Source organism: Gadus chalcogrammus, chromosome 23 (assembly GCF_026213295.1).
Source record: "Gadus chalcogrammus isolate NIFS_2021 chromosome 23, NIFS_Gcha_1.0, whole genome shotgun sequence".
Lineage (NCBI taxonomy): Eukaryota > Metazoa > Chordata > Actinopteri > Gadiformes > Gadidae > Gadus > Gadus chalcogrammus.
This window is the reverse complement of record NC_079434.1, coordinates 4,708,544-4,723,403: the sequence shown is the minus strand read 5'-3', so window position 1 is coordinate 4,723,403 and position 14,860 is coordinate 4,708,544. Positions and strand designations below refer to the sequence as shown.

General features: G+C 53.2%; 1 protein-coding gene across 1 annotated transcript in view; it reads right to left on the bottom strand.

Moving 5' to 3' along the window:
• LOC130377607 (histone-lysine N-methyltransferase 2C-like) overlaps positions 1-14,860 on the bottom strand; it is a 64,917-nt gene that overhangs the window by 8,049 nt on the left and 42,008 nt on the right. Inside the window, exons 43-68 of the mRNA XM_056584758.1 lie at positions 14,485-14,766; positions 14,001-14,380; positions 13,731-13,915; positions 13,138-13,554; positions 12,527-12,981; positions 11,918-12,041; positions 11,436-11,777; positions 10,820-10,931; positions 10,601-10,667; positions 10,437-10,500; positions 9,913-10,145; positions 9,056-9,796; positions 8,739-8,846; positions 7,735-8,538; positions 7,110-7,358; positions 5,781-5,996; positions 5,329-5,493; positions 4,183-4,324; positions 3,495-3,618; positions 2,851-3,041; positions 1,945-2,057; positions 1,646-1,810; positions 984-1,077; positions 741-853; positions 548-646; positions 151-390 (exon numbers count right to left, since the gene is read on the bottom strand). Of these exons, the coding sequence (XP_056440733.1) occupies positions 151-390; positions 548-646; positions 741-853; positions 984-1,077; positions 1,646-1,810; positions 1,945-2,057; positions 2,851-3,041; positions 3,495-3,618; positions 4,183-4,324; positions 5,329-5,493; positions 5,781-5,996; positions 7,110-7,358; positions 7,735-8,538; positions 8,739-8,846; positions 9,056-9,796; positions 9,913-10,145; positions 10,437-10,500; positions 10,601-10,667; positions 10,820-10,931; positions 11,436-11,777; positions 11,918-12,041; positions 12,527-12,981; positions 13,138-13,554; positions 13,731-13,915; positions 14,001-14,380; positions 14,485-14,766 (6,225 nt within the window). The remainder of the gene's footprint in view (positions 1-150; positions 391-547; positions 647-740; positions 854-983; positions 1,078-1,645; positions 1,811-1,944; positions 2,058-2,850; positions 3,042-3,494; positions 3,619-4,182; positions 4,325-5,328; positions 5,494-5,780; positions 5,997-7,109; positions 7,359-7,734; positions 8,539-8,738; positions 8,847-9,055; positions 9,797-9,912; positions 10,146-10,436; positions 10,501-10,600; positions 10,668-10,819; positions 10,932-11,435; positions 11,778-11,917; positions 12,042-12,526; positions 12,982-13,137; positions 13,555-13,730; positions 13,916-14,000; positions 14,381-14,484; positions 14,767-14,860) is intronic.

Here is a 14,860-nt window from a genome sequence, read left to right as displayed (position 1 = left end):
GCCCATTCCGTTATCAATAATCAATCATCAATAAATTGCTATTTCATTCAAGCCACATGAAGTCCTTCAACATCCAAACTGTTCAATCATTCAACTCTGTGACAGAACCCTCAACCAATCAGGGAGCAGATGAGATTCGGGGGGGCTGACCTTGAGGCTGTCCGTCTTGGTGGCGCTGTCCGAGGTGAGGGCGGAGGCCGGGGGGAAGGAGAGGGGAGGGGAGGAGGGGGGCGCGGGGCCGGAGGAGGAAGAGGAGGAGGAGGAGGAGGACAGGGGGAGGCAGTGGACGGCGATGGAGGACATGTTGCTGGTGTACTGGTGCTGCTGGGTCTTACTGGGAGGAGAGGCTCCCCTGCTCTCCTCGGGGAGCGAGGGGGGAGGAGCCGCCGGCTGGGGGGGGCGGGGGGGGGGGGGGCACATAGAGATCAGCCGTGTAGAGAAGACACATAAGTAACTGTATGTTTAACACATCCAACCGGATGGGTGGAATAGTACTTCCTCTACAACCATCACACACGTGTGATGGTTGATGGCGGGTCATTGTTACCTTGATGTCAGCCTGTTTGCTCTGCAGACCAGACGAGTAGAGCGCCGAGCAGTTGGTGCTACAGAACGGCAGGGTGGTGGCTGCTCTGGACTGGCCCTCCTTCAAAACACACACACACACACAGATTACAATACAGCCGACATTGTGTTGCGCCTTCATGCGCCGTCATTGTTGTGCGTGATTGTGTGCGCACCTGTTTGAGGTTCTTGGTGGTCATGTGGACTACATTCCCCAGCAGCGGTGCCTTGCAGTGAGTGCAACCATGGGGCTTGGCTCCGCCATGTTGGCTGTAGTCCATTCTGACGCCTGGACGATAAAAGTACAATCACAAAGGGTCAAAGGAGAGGCACAGAGAAGAATAGTCAGGATAACATAAAGGAGAGGTAGACATTACAAGCAACAGGAAGAGCCAGATTGAGAGGAGCTGCATATTGACCTGAAGGGCTGGTAGTCGGGGCCCCGGGGGGTCTGATCATTCGGTTTCCCGCCTGGTGGGGGCCCATCAATGGATGTCTGATGGCCTGTGACCCCTGCAGTAGAGTGATGTGCCAGGTAGAAGGGCAGGAGAAATACATTTTATTTAAGTTCATTCTGCATTCATAATTGTATATTTCTCATGCCAATATAGAGATACTATAATCAATGAAATAGACTGTATTTACATATTATTGACTAGCCAAAAGAGCTCAGAGAGCCCAAAACAAACATAGGCTAATGACGCCTGTCTGCATGAAGCCTCATGGAAACACGTTGGACACCCAGGTCCCAGCTCGGGTTCCCTCTCCTCCCAGACCCATAGCTCAGGTTCCCTCCACTCCCAGAGCCATAGCTCAGGTTCAGTCTACTCCCAGAGCCATAGCTCAGGTTCAGTCTACTCCCAGAGCCATAGCTCAGGTTCCCTCTCCTCCCAGACCCATAGCTCAGGTTCCCTCCACTCCCAGAGCCATAGCTCAGGTTCAGTCTACTCCCAGAGCCATAGCTCAGGTTCCCTCTCCTCCCAGAGCCATAGCTCAGGTTCAGTCTCCTCCAAGACCCATAACTCAGGTTCAGTCTACCTCCCAGAGCCATAGCTCAGGGCTGAGGTGGCTCAGGACTTACGTGTGGCATGGGGACTCTGACGTTGGCCAGCATGGCCAGGGAGCTGCGGTCGGGCCCCACCGGGGGCCTGGCCATGGGCCCCGGGGGCAGCTGGGCCACCTGGTAGCTCGGGGGCACCGGCACACGCAGCAGTTCAGCGATGGCCAACATGAAGCGAGGGATGTTCTGGACACGGGGGAGAAGGAGAGTTTTACGTCGGCTTTTGGAATCACGTTTCAGTTTGGATAGGACTTCAAACAACAAAATAAAAGTCTATTGTGTTGAATATATATTTGGATAGCAGTAGGGTCAGTGGTTACCTGAGCCGCGATGGAGTTCAGCGTTATACCGATGGACACCAGACCACTGTTTGAACACGAGGGCGGTCCCAACTGGCTTGGCTCAGCCTTGATCTCCTGCTTTATCGCCGAGCCTGGACACAAGCAGACAATGAAAGGACATTTATTAACTAGAAAACGCATTTCCTGCATAAAAAGTGCTGCAGTACAAAGTTAGGTTGAAAATATTTTTTGATAAAGCCACATAGATTAAGACATAAAGAAACGTTAAATGGCTAAATCCAGTGAGGGGATTTGAACAAAAATTCAAAAGTCTAAATGGAGTAAACAATGTAAACATGCACACCATTTAAGAAATGTAAATGGTTGGAAACCAATAAAGTGACACCTGAATGAAAAGCGCAACGCATTGCTAAAAATGCAGGAATGTAAAATGAATTGAACTGAAGAATCTGAAAGGTCAAATGTATGGCCCTGCACTGCTGGTGTGTGAGAATAGCCAGCCGGTGCTCGCTATTCTGATCTGGCAACACTGCTGACGACTTCACGCTCCAACGTCAACGTAAATCAATGAGACCAACTGAAAACGAAGCCGGTATGAAACTAAGGGCCAGAGGATGGCTCTAATGTCCTCCCATTGACTCCCATGTTAAAAAAAGATAGTATTTTAAAAGTAGAATATCTTAAAAAGTATAAAATATTTAAAAAAATTCCAAGCTATCCTGAACATTTTAAAATGTGAATGGAGTCTCTAGGTGGAAAATTGACCTAGAGACTAGAGATAGGTCCCAAAGTTTGTAGAGAATAATAAAGAGGAAAGACAGAATAAAACTTATGAAGAACAATAGTTGAGTGGTGCATGCAGCACTCACCTAATAACTAACACACACACACACACGCACACACGGTCGCTGTCTGAGGACTCACCTTTCCCCCAGGCGCAGGGCATGATGGGTATTGTAGGCGAGGCGCAGGGAGAAGGCTGCTCCAGCTTGACGTGGGAGAGGTCCGGGTAGCGGCTGACCTCCATGTCCGTCTCGCACTCGGGAGAGGAGGACGGGACGTAGCCCTCGGGACTGTCCCTGTTCTTGTCTCGGCCAGCGCTCAGCTCCTGGACCCTACACACGCACACAGAGCAGACATCAACACCAACACCCTTACATAGCTAGCCTGGAGAGACCATCCGCTCTCACAAGTTCACATTCTGATGCACTTCAGATCGGTCTGGCCTCGGTCCTGTTTAAAGCCATTTACAAAATCCAAAAAAGGACCAATCAGCGATCCGGGAGGGAGTTCCAGTTCATGATGAACACGGAGTATTCTGCCGTACTAAAACAGAAAGGCAGCGCCTAGGGAAAGTGGAGCAATTTACTGCGCATTTACCAGTTTATATCCAATATTGACTAAATAACTATGTAAAAGCATGAAAGACTTTTCTTGGAGAAGAATATGTTGGTACTTCACATTCAACCAGATTCGGCAAGAGAAAATAGAGTACGAGGCCAGACTCTGAAGCCCAGACTGATATCCATGGTGAAATGCAAACGGGTATATCATGAGGAAGAAGCTACCTGAGCTCCTCCTGGTTGGTGTGGGGGGGCGTCGGCAGGGAGGCGGGCACGTCCACGGTCTTAGAGGCGTGGTTAAGGCTGAGAAGCTCCTCCCCTTTCTGCTTCACCACTGACAATCCTTTCGCTGGATGGAAAAAGGGCAAAAAATAAAAGGACATTTAAACGTTTTCATTTGAAACAAGTTACTGCAAATATATTAATCTCAATATAAATTCATACTTCATAGTAATCTCGGATCCAGCCTTGCTACCATCTTATAGCAGAACATCTGGGGAGAGACCATATGGGCCTAGAGGATGCAAGGGGAGGTGGTACACCTCGTTTACAGTTTCATTATAGAGGTACTGTACTAAAGAAAACTCATCGTGCTAGTAAGGCTTTCAGAAGCCAATTTTAATAAATGTATTCCTACAGTAGCCAGTCTACACAGTGTTGATCTTAAACCTTCAGACACTTCTGTACAGTTTACTACTGCTGGCCGAGTTTGTGTTCTGCAATTACACCCTTACTTGTCCAGCAACATGATTGGTCAAAAACAAATATGAAGCGAAAGAGAGTGAAACGCCCGGTACACCAAGATCTGAGCTTGTCTGCCATCAGACTATCCGCGAGACTTGATAGTTGGTGTAGTGATGCATCATTGTGGGGTTTGGTACAGCGATGATGACGGGTTGAGTGTAGCCCTCACCCTCCTGCTCTCTGAGCGCTGCCTTGGTCCTGACCAGCTCGTCGGTGGTGGCGAAGCCGTTGGCCAGCTTGTGGCGAGCCACCGGCGGAGGGGTGGGAGGCAGGGAGGCCGGGGGGGTCGGCGGGTTACTGAGGTTGTTCTGCTGGTGGGGGGAGGGGAGGAGAGTCACTCAATGCTGTGTGTACTCAAGCTACACATGTATTATTATAGGGCTCGTACATCGGAATACATCATAGGTTGTTTTGTTTGCGATTCTCCACCATTTTCCACTCAAGAGAGTTCTGCTAGTGTTACCTTTATCAACATAAATATAACTTAACCAGAGCTAATGTAAACCATGCATCAACACGTGCTTGAGAAAGAAGGAATGTCTTCCCATAATTAGAAATCCTTTCACGGTCAATGTCTGAACAGTAATCGAACAGGTCAGTCCCCCCCATCATGGTACAAGTCTACAGAGCGGTTATTGAGAGTGTGCCAACATCCTCTCTCACGGTCTGGTTTGCCTCTGCGTCAGCCCGCGCAAAGGCCAGGCTACAAAGAGTCGCCCGGGCATCAGAGCGGATCATTGGCTGCCCCCCGCCCCCCCGACTCCTCTCATCCTGCCAATAGTCTGTTCAATCTTCTCCCCTCTGGGCAGCGGCACAGAGCTATTATGTCCAAAACATCACACCACCTCCACCGTTTTTCCCCCAAGCAATAGCCCTCCTAAATAACTATTAAACTTGGACTTGCTCATAATGGTACTGTTTGTCCTTGTATTGTGTTTTCGTCTTTCTGTTTTACTGTGTGTTGCCTGCAAGGAGAAGACCAAAACAAATTCCTAGTATCTGTATACATGGCTAAATAAAGTTGAAGTTGAACAATTAACAAAAGATCATTGCTACAAACACAGTAAATAACATTCCAAAGCTCTGATGCTTCAATAAAAGAAGCGGCCATCGTGATGTTACATTACGGTGTACAAGCTCAGTGAACGCAGGGGAAGACGCATATCCTAGGGATAAGATTAGAATGAGTAGCATTCATATTATCCATGTGCACAAATGCGCATTTAAGGAGCGACATGATCCGCAGTAGTATCAGAACAGCAGCAGCAGTAGCAGCGTTGTCCAGCCCATAATAATGGCATCCCAGCGACGGTACCTTGTAGATGAGCTGAGAGTAGTAGTCCGTCACCCCGTCCAGGGAGGCGCTGCCGAAGGAGCCCGTGAGCCGGCTGTCCCGGTCCAGGTTGGAGCTGCCGAACGGGGGGAACAGAGACACGTTCACCCCCATCACCGGCTCCATCAGAGGGAGGAGGGAGAGCTGCTGTAGCCACAGGCACAAAGAGACAGAGATCACGCACCACATTATGAACAGCACTCCAACAAAGCTTTGTCCCTACAGCTGTTAGACCGCAAACAGGCTTCTACAACCAAATGGCTTTTAGCAAGGGTTGGATTTGTGGAGCATTGATTCGAAATGGTTGCAAGGCTATTATTACTATTGTTGAAAAACAGAGTGCCGCCATGGAACGCCAATTGACCAATCAGAACCGCTTACGAAAAACATTGCAAAACATTCTCTATAGATATGCCACAGACAGCCGTATCTACCTGTTTGACTTGAGTCATCAGTGTGTCCGTGTTCGAGGAGTATAGCACGCCCTCCTCTTCCTCCTTCTTCCTCCTCTTGGCCTTCAGGGGAACCTTCTCCTTCTCCATCTTGCCCGGCCTCTTACAGCGCTGCTGCTGCTGCTGCTGCTGCTGCTGCTGCTGCTGCTTTCTCTTCAGGCTCTCCATCAGCTCAGCGGTGCCACCGCCCTCCAGCACCTGGGACACACGCACAGCACCATTTGTAGTGAGAACCTTTATTAATAGAAGAGACCCATCATCCATGACGCATCAATGCTGGTGGTAGTCTCAGAGTCGCCCTTTCTATGCAAACGTCAGAGACACAGCGTGGATTCACTTTGGGAACAACAGCGTGCTTCTTAGGAAGAGGTGTTGATTGACATGCAAAGAGTGACCCATCACAGGCCATACTGCGGGAACACTACTTCCATAGGAACAGAGCCTTGGTAAGACAAACATGATTTAAAAAGTGTTTTACGATATTCATCAGCGAAAAGGAATAAGCCGATTGATTCATTATTACAATAAAACCTGATACGTCCGTCACACCGGAGCTACGCCTGCATTACTGGGAATGACAAGGTTGATAGCCAATGACAACAACAAGAAGCTGCCTGGCTTAACTGGCTCAGTGTATCAGACATTAAGGACCGGTCACATGGTGACGTAGCACTCAGTGTATCAGACATTAAGGACTGGTCACATGGTGACGTAGCACTCAGTGTATCAGACATTAAGGACTGGTCACATGGTGACGTAGCACTCAGTGTGTCAGACATTAAGGACCGGTCACATGGTGACGTAGCACTCAGTGTGTCAGACATTAAGGACCAGTCACATGGTGACGTAGCACTCAGTGTATCAGACATTAAGGACCGGTCACATGGTGACGTAGCACTCAGTGTATCAGACATAAAGGACCAGTCACATGGTGACGTAGCACTCAGTGTGTCAGACATTAAGGACCGGTCACATGGTGACGTAGCACTCAGTGTGTCAGATATTAAGGACCGGTCACATGGTGACGTTTGACGGAGTGCTCTATGCTTGTGATCTCAATGACTTTGCAAGGCAATCGCCATCTATTAAATCGAGGGTAGGCAATTTATTGTAGAAGCAGTCCAGAAGTCCAGAGACCATGGTCCAAAAACGACATTAAGGCCCAATCCCATTTCTACCCCTCTCCCCTTCCCCTTACCCCTCCCCCTTGTTTTGAAGGGGTAAGGGTATGGGGGAGGGGGGGGGAAGGGGTAAGGGGTAAGGGGTAGAAATGGGATTGGGCCCAAGAGTCCTGCTATCTGCCCCCCTTACCAGGCTGTTATGTGACCCAGGCCCGGCTGGGCCCTCCTCTTCCTCAGACCGCAGGCTGTCATTGGACAGCTGGCGGCATGTGGGCGGGGCCTGGGCGGCAGCCGAGGCCTTGTCCTTCAGGAGGTGTCTCAGAAGCTCCTTCCCTGCGTCGCCGGCCGCCCCTCCGTGTAGAGGAGAGGAGGTAATCTGTCCTCCGTTCTCCCTCTTCAGCACGCCTCCGCCACATACTGCGCCTTCCACGTGTTCCTCCTGGAGAAGAGGACAGAGGTTACGTCCTCTAAGATACGTTTACTCACCCACCTGCCACGTCCTAGCTTGGCTATATGTAACACGCAAACACATGTTCATATTACCAGACATTATTTTGTAAGCAAAGTAAAACTAACGTAATAATGAAATAAAGAACATTCTAATAACGACTCAACAGGGTTCTGGACACATAGTGTTTGATCATTAGAGACACACGGAGATGGCTGGTCATGAATGTTGCTCAAATGACTTCACTGCCAAATGTAAAGTTGTGTGGCCCTCCAGGGGTCTCTCAGTAGAGCCTCCGTTAACAGTCCCATATATGGTGTGTCACCCAGGACGATAAAGGGAGTGTGAGCGGGGACAGCGTCCTCACCTTGACTGCCAGAGCGGCTCCGGCCAGCTGCCTCTCCAGCTCCGTGGAGGAGGCCAGGCCAGAGCTCTGGTGCATGAAGAAATCGGCCTGCTCCATGTTGCCCCGGGTGGGGGTGGAGCAGGAGGTGTCCGAGACGGCCGGGGTGGTGGGAGCGGTGACGTCGTCGGAGTAGGCCGACAGCGGGGTCCTGGCCCCGGTGGCGTCGTCTCCGTCCCTCTTCCTGCTCCTCTTCTTCTTCTGTTTCTCCTCCGGGAGGATGTCAGAGTAGAGCTGCATGAGGGAGGCGGAGGCCTCCTGGCTGAAGGGGTGGCGATGGAGATCGGGCTGGGGCCCGGCCGTCCCTGCTCCTCCTAGCCCAGGCGGACGCACCTGTCCTTGGGCCGCGGGGCCGGCGGGGCCAGGGTGTCTGGGTCTGGTCTGGAGGAGGGGTCTCGTCATGTCTGTGTTTCCATGGCCAACTTGGGGCCGGAGTGGCATCGGGCTCTGGCCTGGGGGCACGCCGTAGCCCTGCTGGAGGGGGACCTCCTGCTGCTGGGGGGCCGCGGAGCCCGGAGGGGACTGAAGGAAGTCCTGCGGTAGCTCCGAGCTGAAGAAGGGCATCTGGGAGAGGCTCTCCCCACCGGGGGGAACCCCTGGGCCAGCTTGACCACCAACTCCAGACGCAGGCCCGGTAGGAGGCCCGTGGCGAACCACAGAGCTCAGTGAGGGGCCGGGCCCCATAGTGGCCCCGGGCCCCATAGTGGCCCCAAGCAGGCTCTGCTGCTCCAGCACCAGTCTCTGCTGCATGGCCCGATGACGCTCCACCTGGGGACAAATGAGGCCAGTTAACACCTCTGCCTATTGGCACCAGTAGTAGACGACAGAAGTACATGGACATATGTCTGACAGCACAGATACCCACTCCACACACACATATACTGAACACTATAGAGAGAATAACTATGTATATATATATAAATATATTTATATATACAAATATAACTATATGTGCAGAGTAACTGCACCTCTTGCATGAGCTGGACCCTCTGTCTCTCCTGCTGTTCTCGGAGTCTCTCTCTCCTCTCTCTCTCCTGGAAACCTTCACTGAACGGGTTGTTGTCGTCAAAGTTTACCTGGAGGAGACGGTAGTGAGAAGTTACCTCTCCAAAGAGCTGCTCCGTACTAACACGAGAGGGGGCCTCGGGGCGTGACTAACGGATACACTGTGGTACCGAGGAACTGGAGGAAGACCAGGTAACTAACCAGGGACACGGCCTGACCACCCTCCCCCATAGGGCTCCCCCCCTGACTGCCTGACCTGTTGGGGGAATCACGCAGTTACCTGTCGGGCTGCGGCTCCGTTTGGACCCGCCGCTCCAGGAGATCCTCCGGCAGCCTGGGGGGCTTGGGGTGACGCTGGGGGAAAGCTCGCCCCAGATGGAGTCCCCATGCCGGGGGTCATGCCCTGGGCCGGCTGGCCATGTGGCTGGGGGGCGTTGGCCACCGCTGGAGGGATCTGGCCGGGCATCCTTTGGCCGATGGGTACGCATGGACGCACGGCTGCGGAGTTCCAAGCCGCAGGTGGGCTTTGCATTGTCGGTCGTTGGGTGGGTGTCCCCTGGTGGGCCTGCATGGGCATCAAGGGCTGGCCCAGGATGGGCTGGCCAACAGTGGGCGCCACAGGTGGAATCATAGCAGGCTGCTGCTGCTGTTGTAGCTGCTGCTGTTGATGCTGTTGTTGTTGTTGTTGTTGCTGCTGCTGCTGCAGTTGTTGCTGCTGCTGCTGCTGCAGTTGTTGCTGCTGCTGCTGCAGTTGATGCTGTTGTTGCTGCTGCAATTGTTGATGCTGCTGCTGCTGCAATTGTTGTTGCTGCAATTGTTGCTGCTGTTGCTGCTGCAGTTGTTGCTGTTGTTGATGCTGTTGCTGATGCTGCTGCAGTTGCTGCTGCTGTTGCTGCTGCAATTGCTGCTGCTGTTGTTGATGCTGCTGCTGCTGTTGATGCTGCTGTAGCACTCTTTGTTGCTGCTGTTTGGTTTTGTATTCGTCGATCAACTCGGCGTGATCTTTCTGCTGCTTTCGGATCTGCGCGGGAGAAAGAGAGGGGAGTAGAGGGTGAGTTTGGGTGTTCGGTCTTTGGGTTCCTCTAGCGACGCAGTCAGGGGTGGTGTTTGGCTATGCTGCCCCAGGCGCGCGGTTACCTGCTCCAGCTGTTTCTGCACCGCCGCCTGCTGCTGGGTGATGCCTCGGAGCTGGGTGAGCTCGTCCTCGGTGACGGGCCGGCCGGCCTTCTTGGCGCTGCGCTGCTTGGCGGACATGGCCCTCTTGGCCTTGCGGTGGCCGGCGATCTGCTGCTCCAGGTAGCCCTGCTGCATCTGCAGGAGGTGCTGGGTCTCCTCCAGCCACTCCTCGTACTGCCGGCGCTCTGCCTCGTCTGCGCACGCACACGCACACACACACACAGACACACAGGGGATCTTTAGTTTCCCGTCACAGCTCTTCCGTTGTCGTGTCTTCGTCATGCTTAAGGAACAGAATGTTGATTCAGGGATGAGAGCCCCTCATTAGAATCTACAAAAGCATTTGAGAGTTTAAAAGTGTGGACATGCATTGTTTGCAATACAATTCTGACAGATTGATCGCCACTCTGTCTGTGTAACCAAGTGTGGCTCAATGGTGTCTAGGCGGACTAACCAAACTCAAGGGAGAATGACGCGATACTTACTGACAAACCCAGGGGCGAAACTGGGAGGCGTAGGCCGGGCCAACTGAGGCGTGAGTTTACCATCCTGACAACGGAGAAGGAAACGACACAGGATGTTAGCCGGATGCTATGTAGGGAGGACGTCACCTGGTGGACGAGGAATGGGCTAGGGGGACATGACTCACCTGTCCCAATATCTGTGGAGGTTGAGACGGCCGTGCAGGCGGCTGGGACCCCGGGTCCTGTTGGAATCTGGGATGGAGTGCATTCAGGTACATTTAATGAAAGAAGATACCATAGTCTGATGGCCGTAACTTGAGTTGACCTTTCCCATATTATTTCATGTTCTTCTGCAACAACGCAAGCCATTATCTTTATTCAGAAATAATCTTCAACTGTAGTACCTGTTGATGGCCATGGGGTTGAGGCCCAGACTGCTCTGACTCATGACCTTGTTGATACCCTGCAGAGCCACCATCTTAGCCTTCATGATGGGGTCTGAGATGGAGTCAAATTCTGGAATATAAAGACACACAAACGCATACAGACGCACAAACATGACCCACATGCACATTAACAAACACATACATGCAAGTTCTTACAAACCCACATTGGTCTCAGCATACAGAAACATGCATATGCTACGGTGACTAGGTGAAATGACTAGGTGAAATGACTAGGTGAGGCAGTGCAAGTTTGTGCTCCGTCTGTCTACAAAGGCTTCTCTATTGATTGGGGGAAGTGAATTGTGATTTGTCTTGTGAGGGGTTTTTGTGCTTCTAATAACGCAGATATTTAAAGCAGCTTTAAGTGATTTGTGAACACTTGGGGGGGGGGGGGGGGGGGGGGGGGGGGGTGGGGGCAGACATAACCAAAAGGATCTATAAACAATAAAAACAAATATACCCTAATAACCTCCAACTACAAGGACTACAACCACTCGTCTAACTCCACGTCGCCGCGCCCGACAAGGGGATCTACCGCTTAAAGCCGTGTCCTTGTGCCATTCCTGATGCTCACCCAGGCTAGGCGGCAGTGTTTCACAGGTGGGCCTCTGGCGGATCATAGTCTGCATCTGTCTCTGCTGCTGCTGCTCGTGTCTCTCCTGGTCCAGCAGGTCCTGCAGGAGCAGAGGCTGCTCCCCCAGGAGGAGGGGCCTGTGGCCCTGGGACAGGGGGGGCGGGCCCTGGGACAGGGGGCCCTGCTGCTGAGCACTGAACAGGGCCTGATTTGGAACCTGGGGCTGGGGTTGTGGCGGCATCCCCGCCTGAGGAGGCAGGGTCTGAGGAGGGAGCAGTAGGTGGGGGGGAGCGGGGTGGGGCATAAAGCCCCTCTGCTGCTGCTGGTAGACAGATGGTTGTCCTGGAGACAGGAGAAAGAGTTTTTTTTTTTTTTTTGATGATTTGATGTTTGTTTGTTTGTCGTTTCATGAAGATGCGTTCCTTTGCCCTCCTTCCCCAGTTGTTTGGACGGGTCTCCTACTTTGAGCTGCTGCGACCTACCTGCTGGCGCGGGGGGGATTCCGTAAGGAACGGGGATCCCGGACCCTGCATGTTCCTGGCCTTGGACACCAGGTCCACCCCCTAGTCCGGCTCCGGTCTGCTGAGAACCAGGCCCTTCCAACTTCTGGAAGACCAAAAATATAAAATAAAAAGTGACGATAACAAAACAGATCAACATAAATGATTGATTCTCAGCATCTTTTGAGCTGAAATGAAAAATATGAAGCTGTTCACTAGGTTCCACAGGAATAGATGCAGTGATGGCACTAAGTGTCAGTTAAGTCACCATCCATCACCAAAATAGGTAACACTGATGAAAGCCCTTGCATTTCAGGCATTATGATGTTACACACTGCGTGTTGGGAGCGACAATGGTTACATCTCTGGGGAAATTTTGCTTATCGCCAATGGTGTCGCCAAAGAGAACAAAACTTATTTTGTTTCCTCTTTCGAAGAACCTTCAAGTGCATCACTGTAACATGAACCAAATATTTAATGAGACTCATGACATTTAGAACAAGGACGAACGCGTTTTGTTATAAAGATGTAACGCTCGTAGATGGACAGCTGTGCTTGTTGTTGTCTGCTGGTGACAGAGAGGGAAGCTACCTTGCAGTGGGCCATGGAGGAGCCAGGCTGAGAGGAGCCCTGGTACAGGCCTGCAGGCTCACTGCCCTGGGCTCTGCTGGACGTCATGGCAGCGAGGGGGTTGTGGAGGGACAGGCAGTCCCTGCCGCTCTCCATCTTGATGTTGTCCTGCCGCGTGTTGGTCACCTGGAGCTCGGAGACCTCCTGTTTGACCTGGCCCGGGCTGTAGCCCTGGACCTCTGGCTGCCTGGAGACCCCCGCCCCGTCGTCCTCCGCGACCTCCTCGTTCTTCCCCTTGAGCGCCCTGCTGTGGGTCTCCTCCGCGGGGTCGCTCAGGTCCAGGTCCTCGTTGAACATGTCCTTCTTGTCCTCCAGGTTCAGCTCCGGGTCGGCGTAGGCGATGAGGTCAAACTTCCCGGAGAGCAGGAAGTCGTCCAGGTGGAGGTCGTTGGGCCCCAGATCCAGCTCCTCTTTTCCTGGGGTCGGTGAACAGATGGCAATGTGAACAATCTGTATTTGATCATATCCTTCATCCCCAGCCATTCAACAGGGATGATAGAAATAATATAACCCAGTCGGAGTTCCCCAGAATCAAACGCGGACACATATGGCCAACAGGGACGACTTCCTACCGTCCTCTGGGTCTAGGTTCAGGTTGAGGTCCACCAGGTCTTTGACCTCCACGTCTTCCAGGTCCTTCACCGCTGAGTCCTCTCCCTCTAGGTGCTCCTCCATCCCGTCACCGCCCGGCAGCCCCGTGTCGCCGCCCTGAGACATGTTGCCGTGGTGACCGAGCGGGGGCTGATGCTGGTGCTGGTGGGCCACCAGGCCCTGGTGTTGGTACAGCAGGTCAATGCCAGACATTGCCGCCTGGACGCCCTGCTGGCTGTGGGGGTTCTGCTGTTGCTGCTCCATGGGGCCGCCCATCGGGTAGGGCAGCCTGACACGGCTGTCTGGAGCCCGGTGCCTCAGCTCGATGAAGGGCTGGCCCATGATGCTGTGCTGCTGCAGAGGCAGGGCGTGGGACAGGAAGGGCTGGGGAACCCCTGCTGGGTGGAGCAGGTCAAGGACACGCGTTATTATCATGACGGACTGCAGAAATCCCACACACTGGAAAGACATTTTTAAATCTAAACCCTTCCTCAAAATGTCACTATTGCGTTGATCGCATTCCTCAGCTTGAGTTCTAATTAAACCAATCGGCTCTGAAGCATCGTCTACCCACCGGTCATCATCAGGGGCCGCGGCTGGTTTGCCGGTGCGGTGATGGGTCGGATGCCGGAGAAGTCTCCGGGCATGGGTCGTCTGATCTGCCCCGGCAGGCCTTCAGGGGGGATCTGAGCAGCGCCGGGCAGCGTCTGCTGGGCGGCGCGCAGAAAGGGCTCCCCTTGAACCCCTGGGAAGCCAAATCTGTGGGAAGAGTCGGTCCATGAGATACCTGTCCAGCTTCCTGGTAATAGAGACATTCGATTGTCGCCGCGTTGCCTGTGCTCACCTCATGTTCTGGGGCCGGAGCCCCATGTTAGCCATGTTGGGCATGTTGGCAGCGGCACCCATCCTAACAGGCTGCCGAAGGTAGGGGCCCTCGTTAGTGGGGAAGGGCCCGGGGGCCCTGATGGCCTGGGGTCCGGCCCGGCCCGTACCGGGGTAGGGGGGAGGAGGGCGGCCGAACAGGTCCGGCTGCATCGCCGCCAGCACCGACTGGTCCTCTTGGGACCAGTGGCGAGGGGTGGTCTGACCAGGTCCAGTGGGACCTTGGGGGGAGGCGGGGGGGGGCCTGGCGGGTCCTGAGGCCTGTTCCTGAAGCCCCTTCTCCTGCCGGAGGGCCGTCTTCTGCTGCTGCTGCCTCAGGATTAGCTGGCGAAGCCTCTGGCGCTGCGAACAAGAACCAATAATTAAAAAATGGAGAATATAACACAGATTGAACAGAAAAGAATCCAGAGGGAGGTTAGTGAACGGTTTTCATTCCGTTTTTTTACCTGTCTTAGTTTCTCCTCGGAGTCACCTAGCTGAGGAACTATGCTGATTGGTCCCTCCAAGGGGTTCCCGCCCAGCGACGCCATCTCATTGGCGCCCGTCTTTTCCATCTGTGAAGGCCCCGATGCCATGTGGCCTTGCTCGAAGGGGTCGTGCCCCGGCGTCCGGCGGGACATGGTGGAGAACCCGCCGTCGTCCGACATCCCTGGGTGCTTGGGGGTCTGAGAGCCCGGGGCTCTGGGGAACAAGTCCTGCTGCTGGAGCCTCCCGGGCGACTGCTGCAGCTAGAGGAGCGGGCACAGGGAGAGTATTGATATTTTATTGTTTTCTTTTATTATTGGCTTTTCTTGGGCCTTTATGGACAGGACAGTGAAAAGG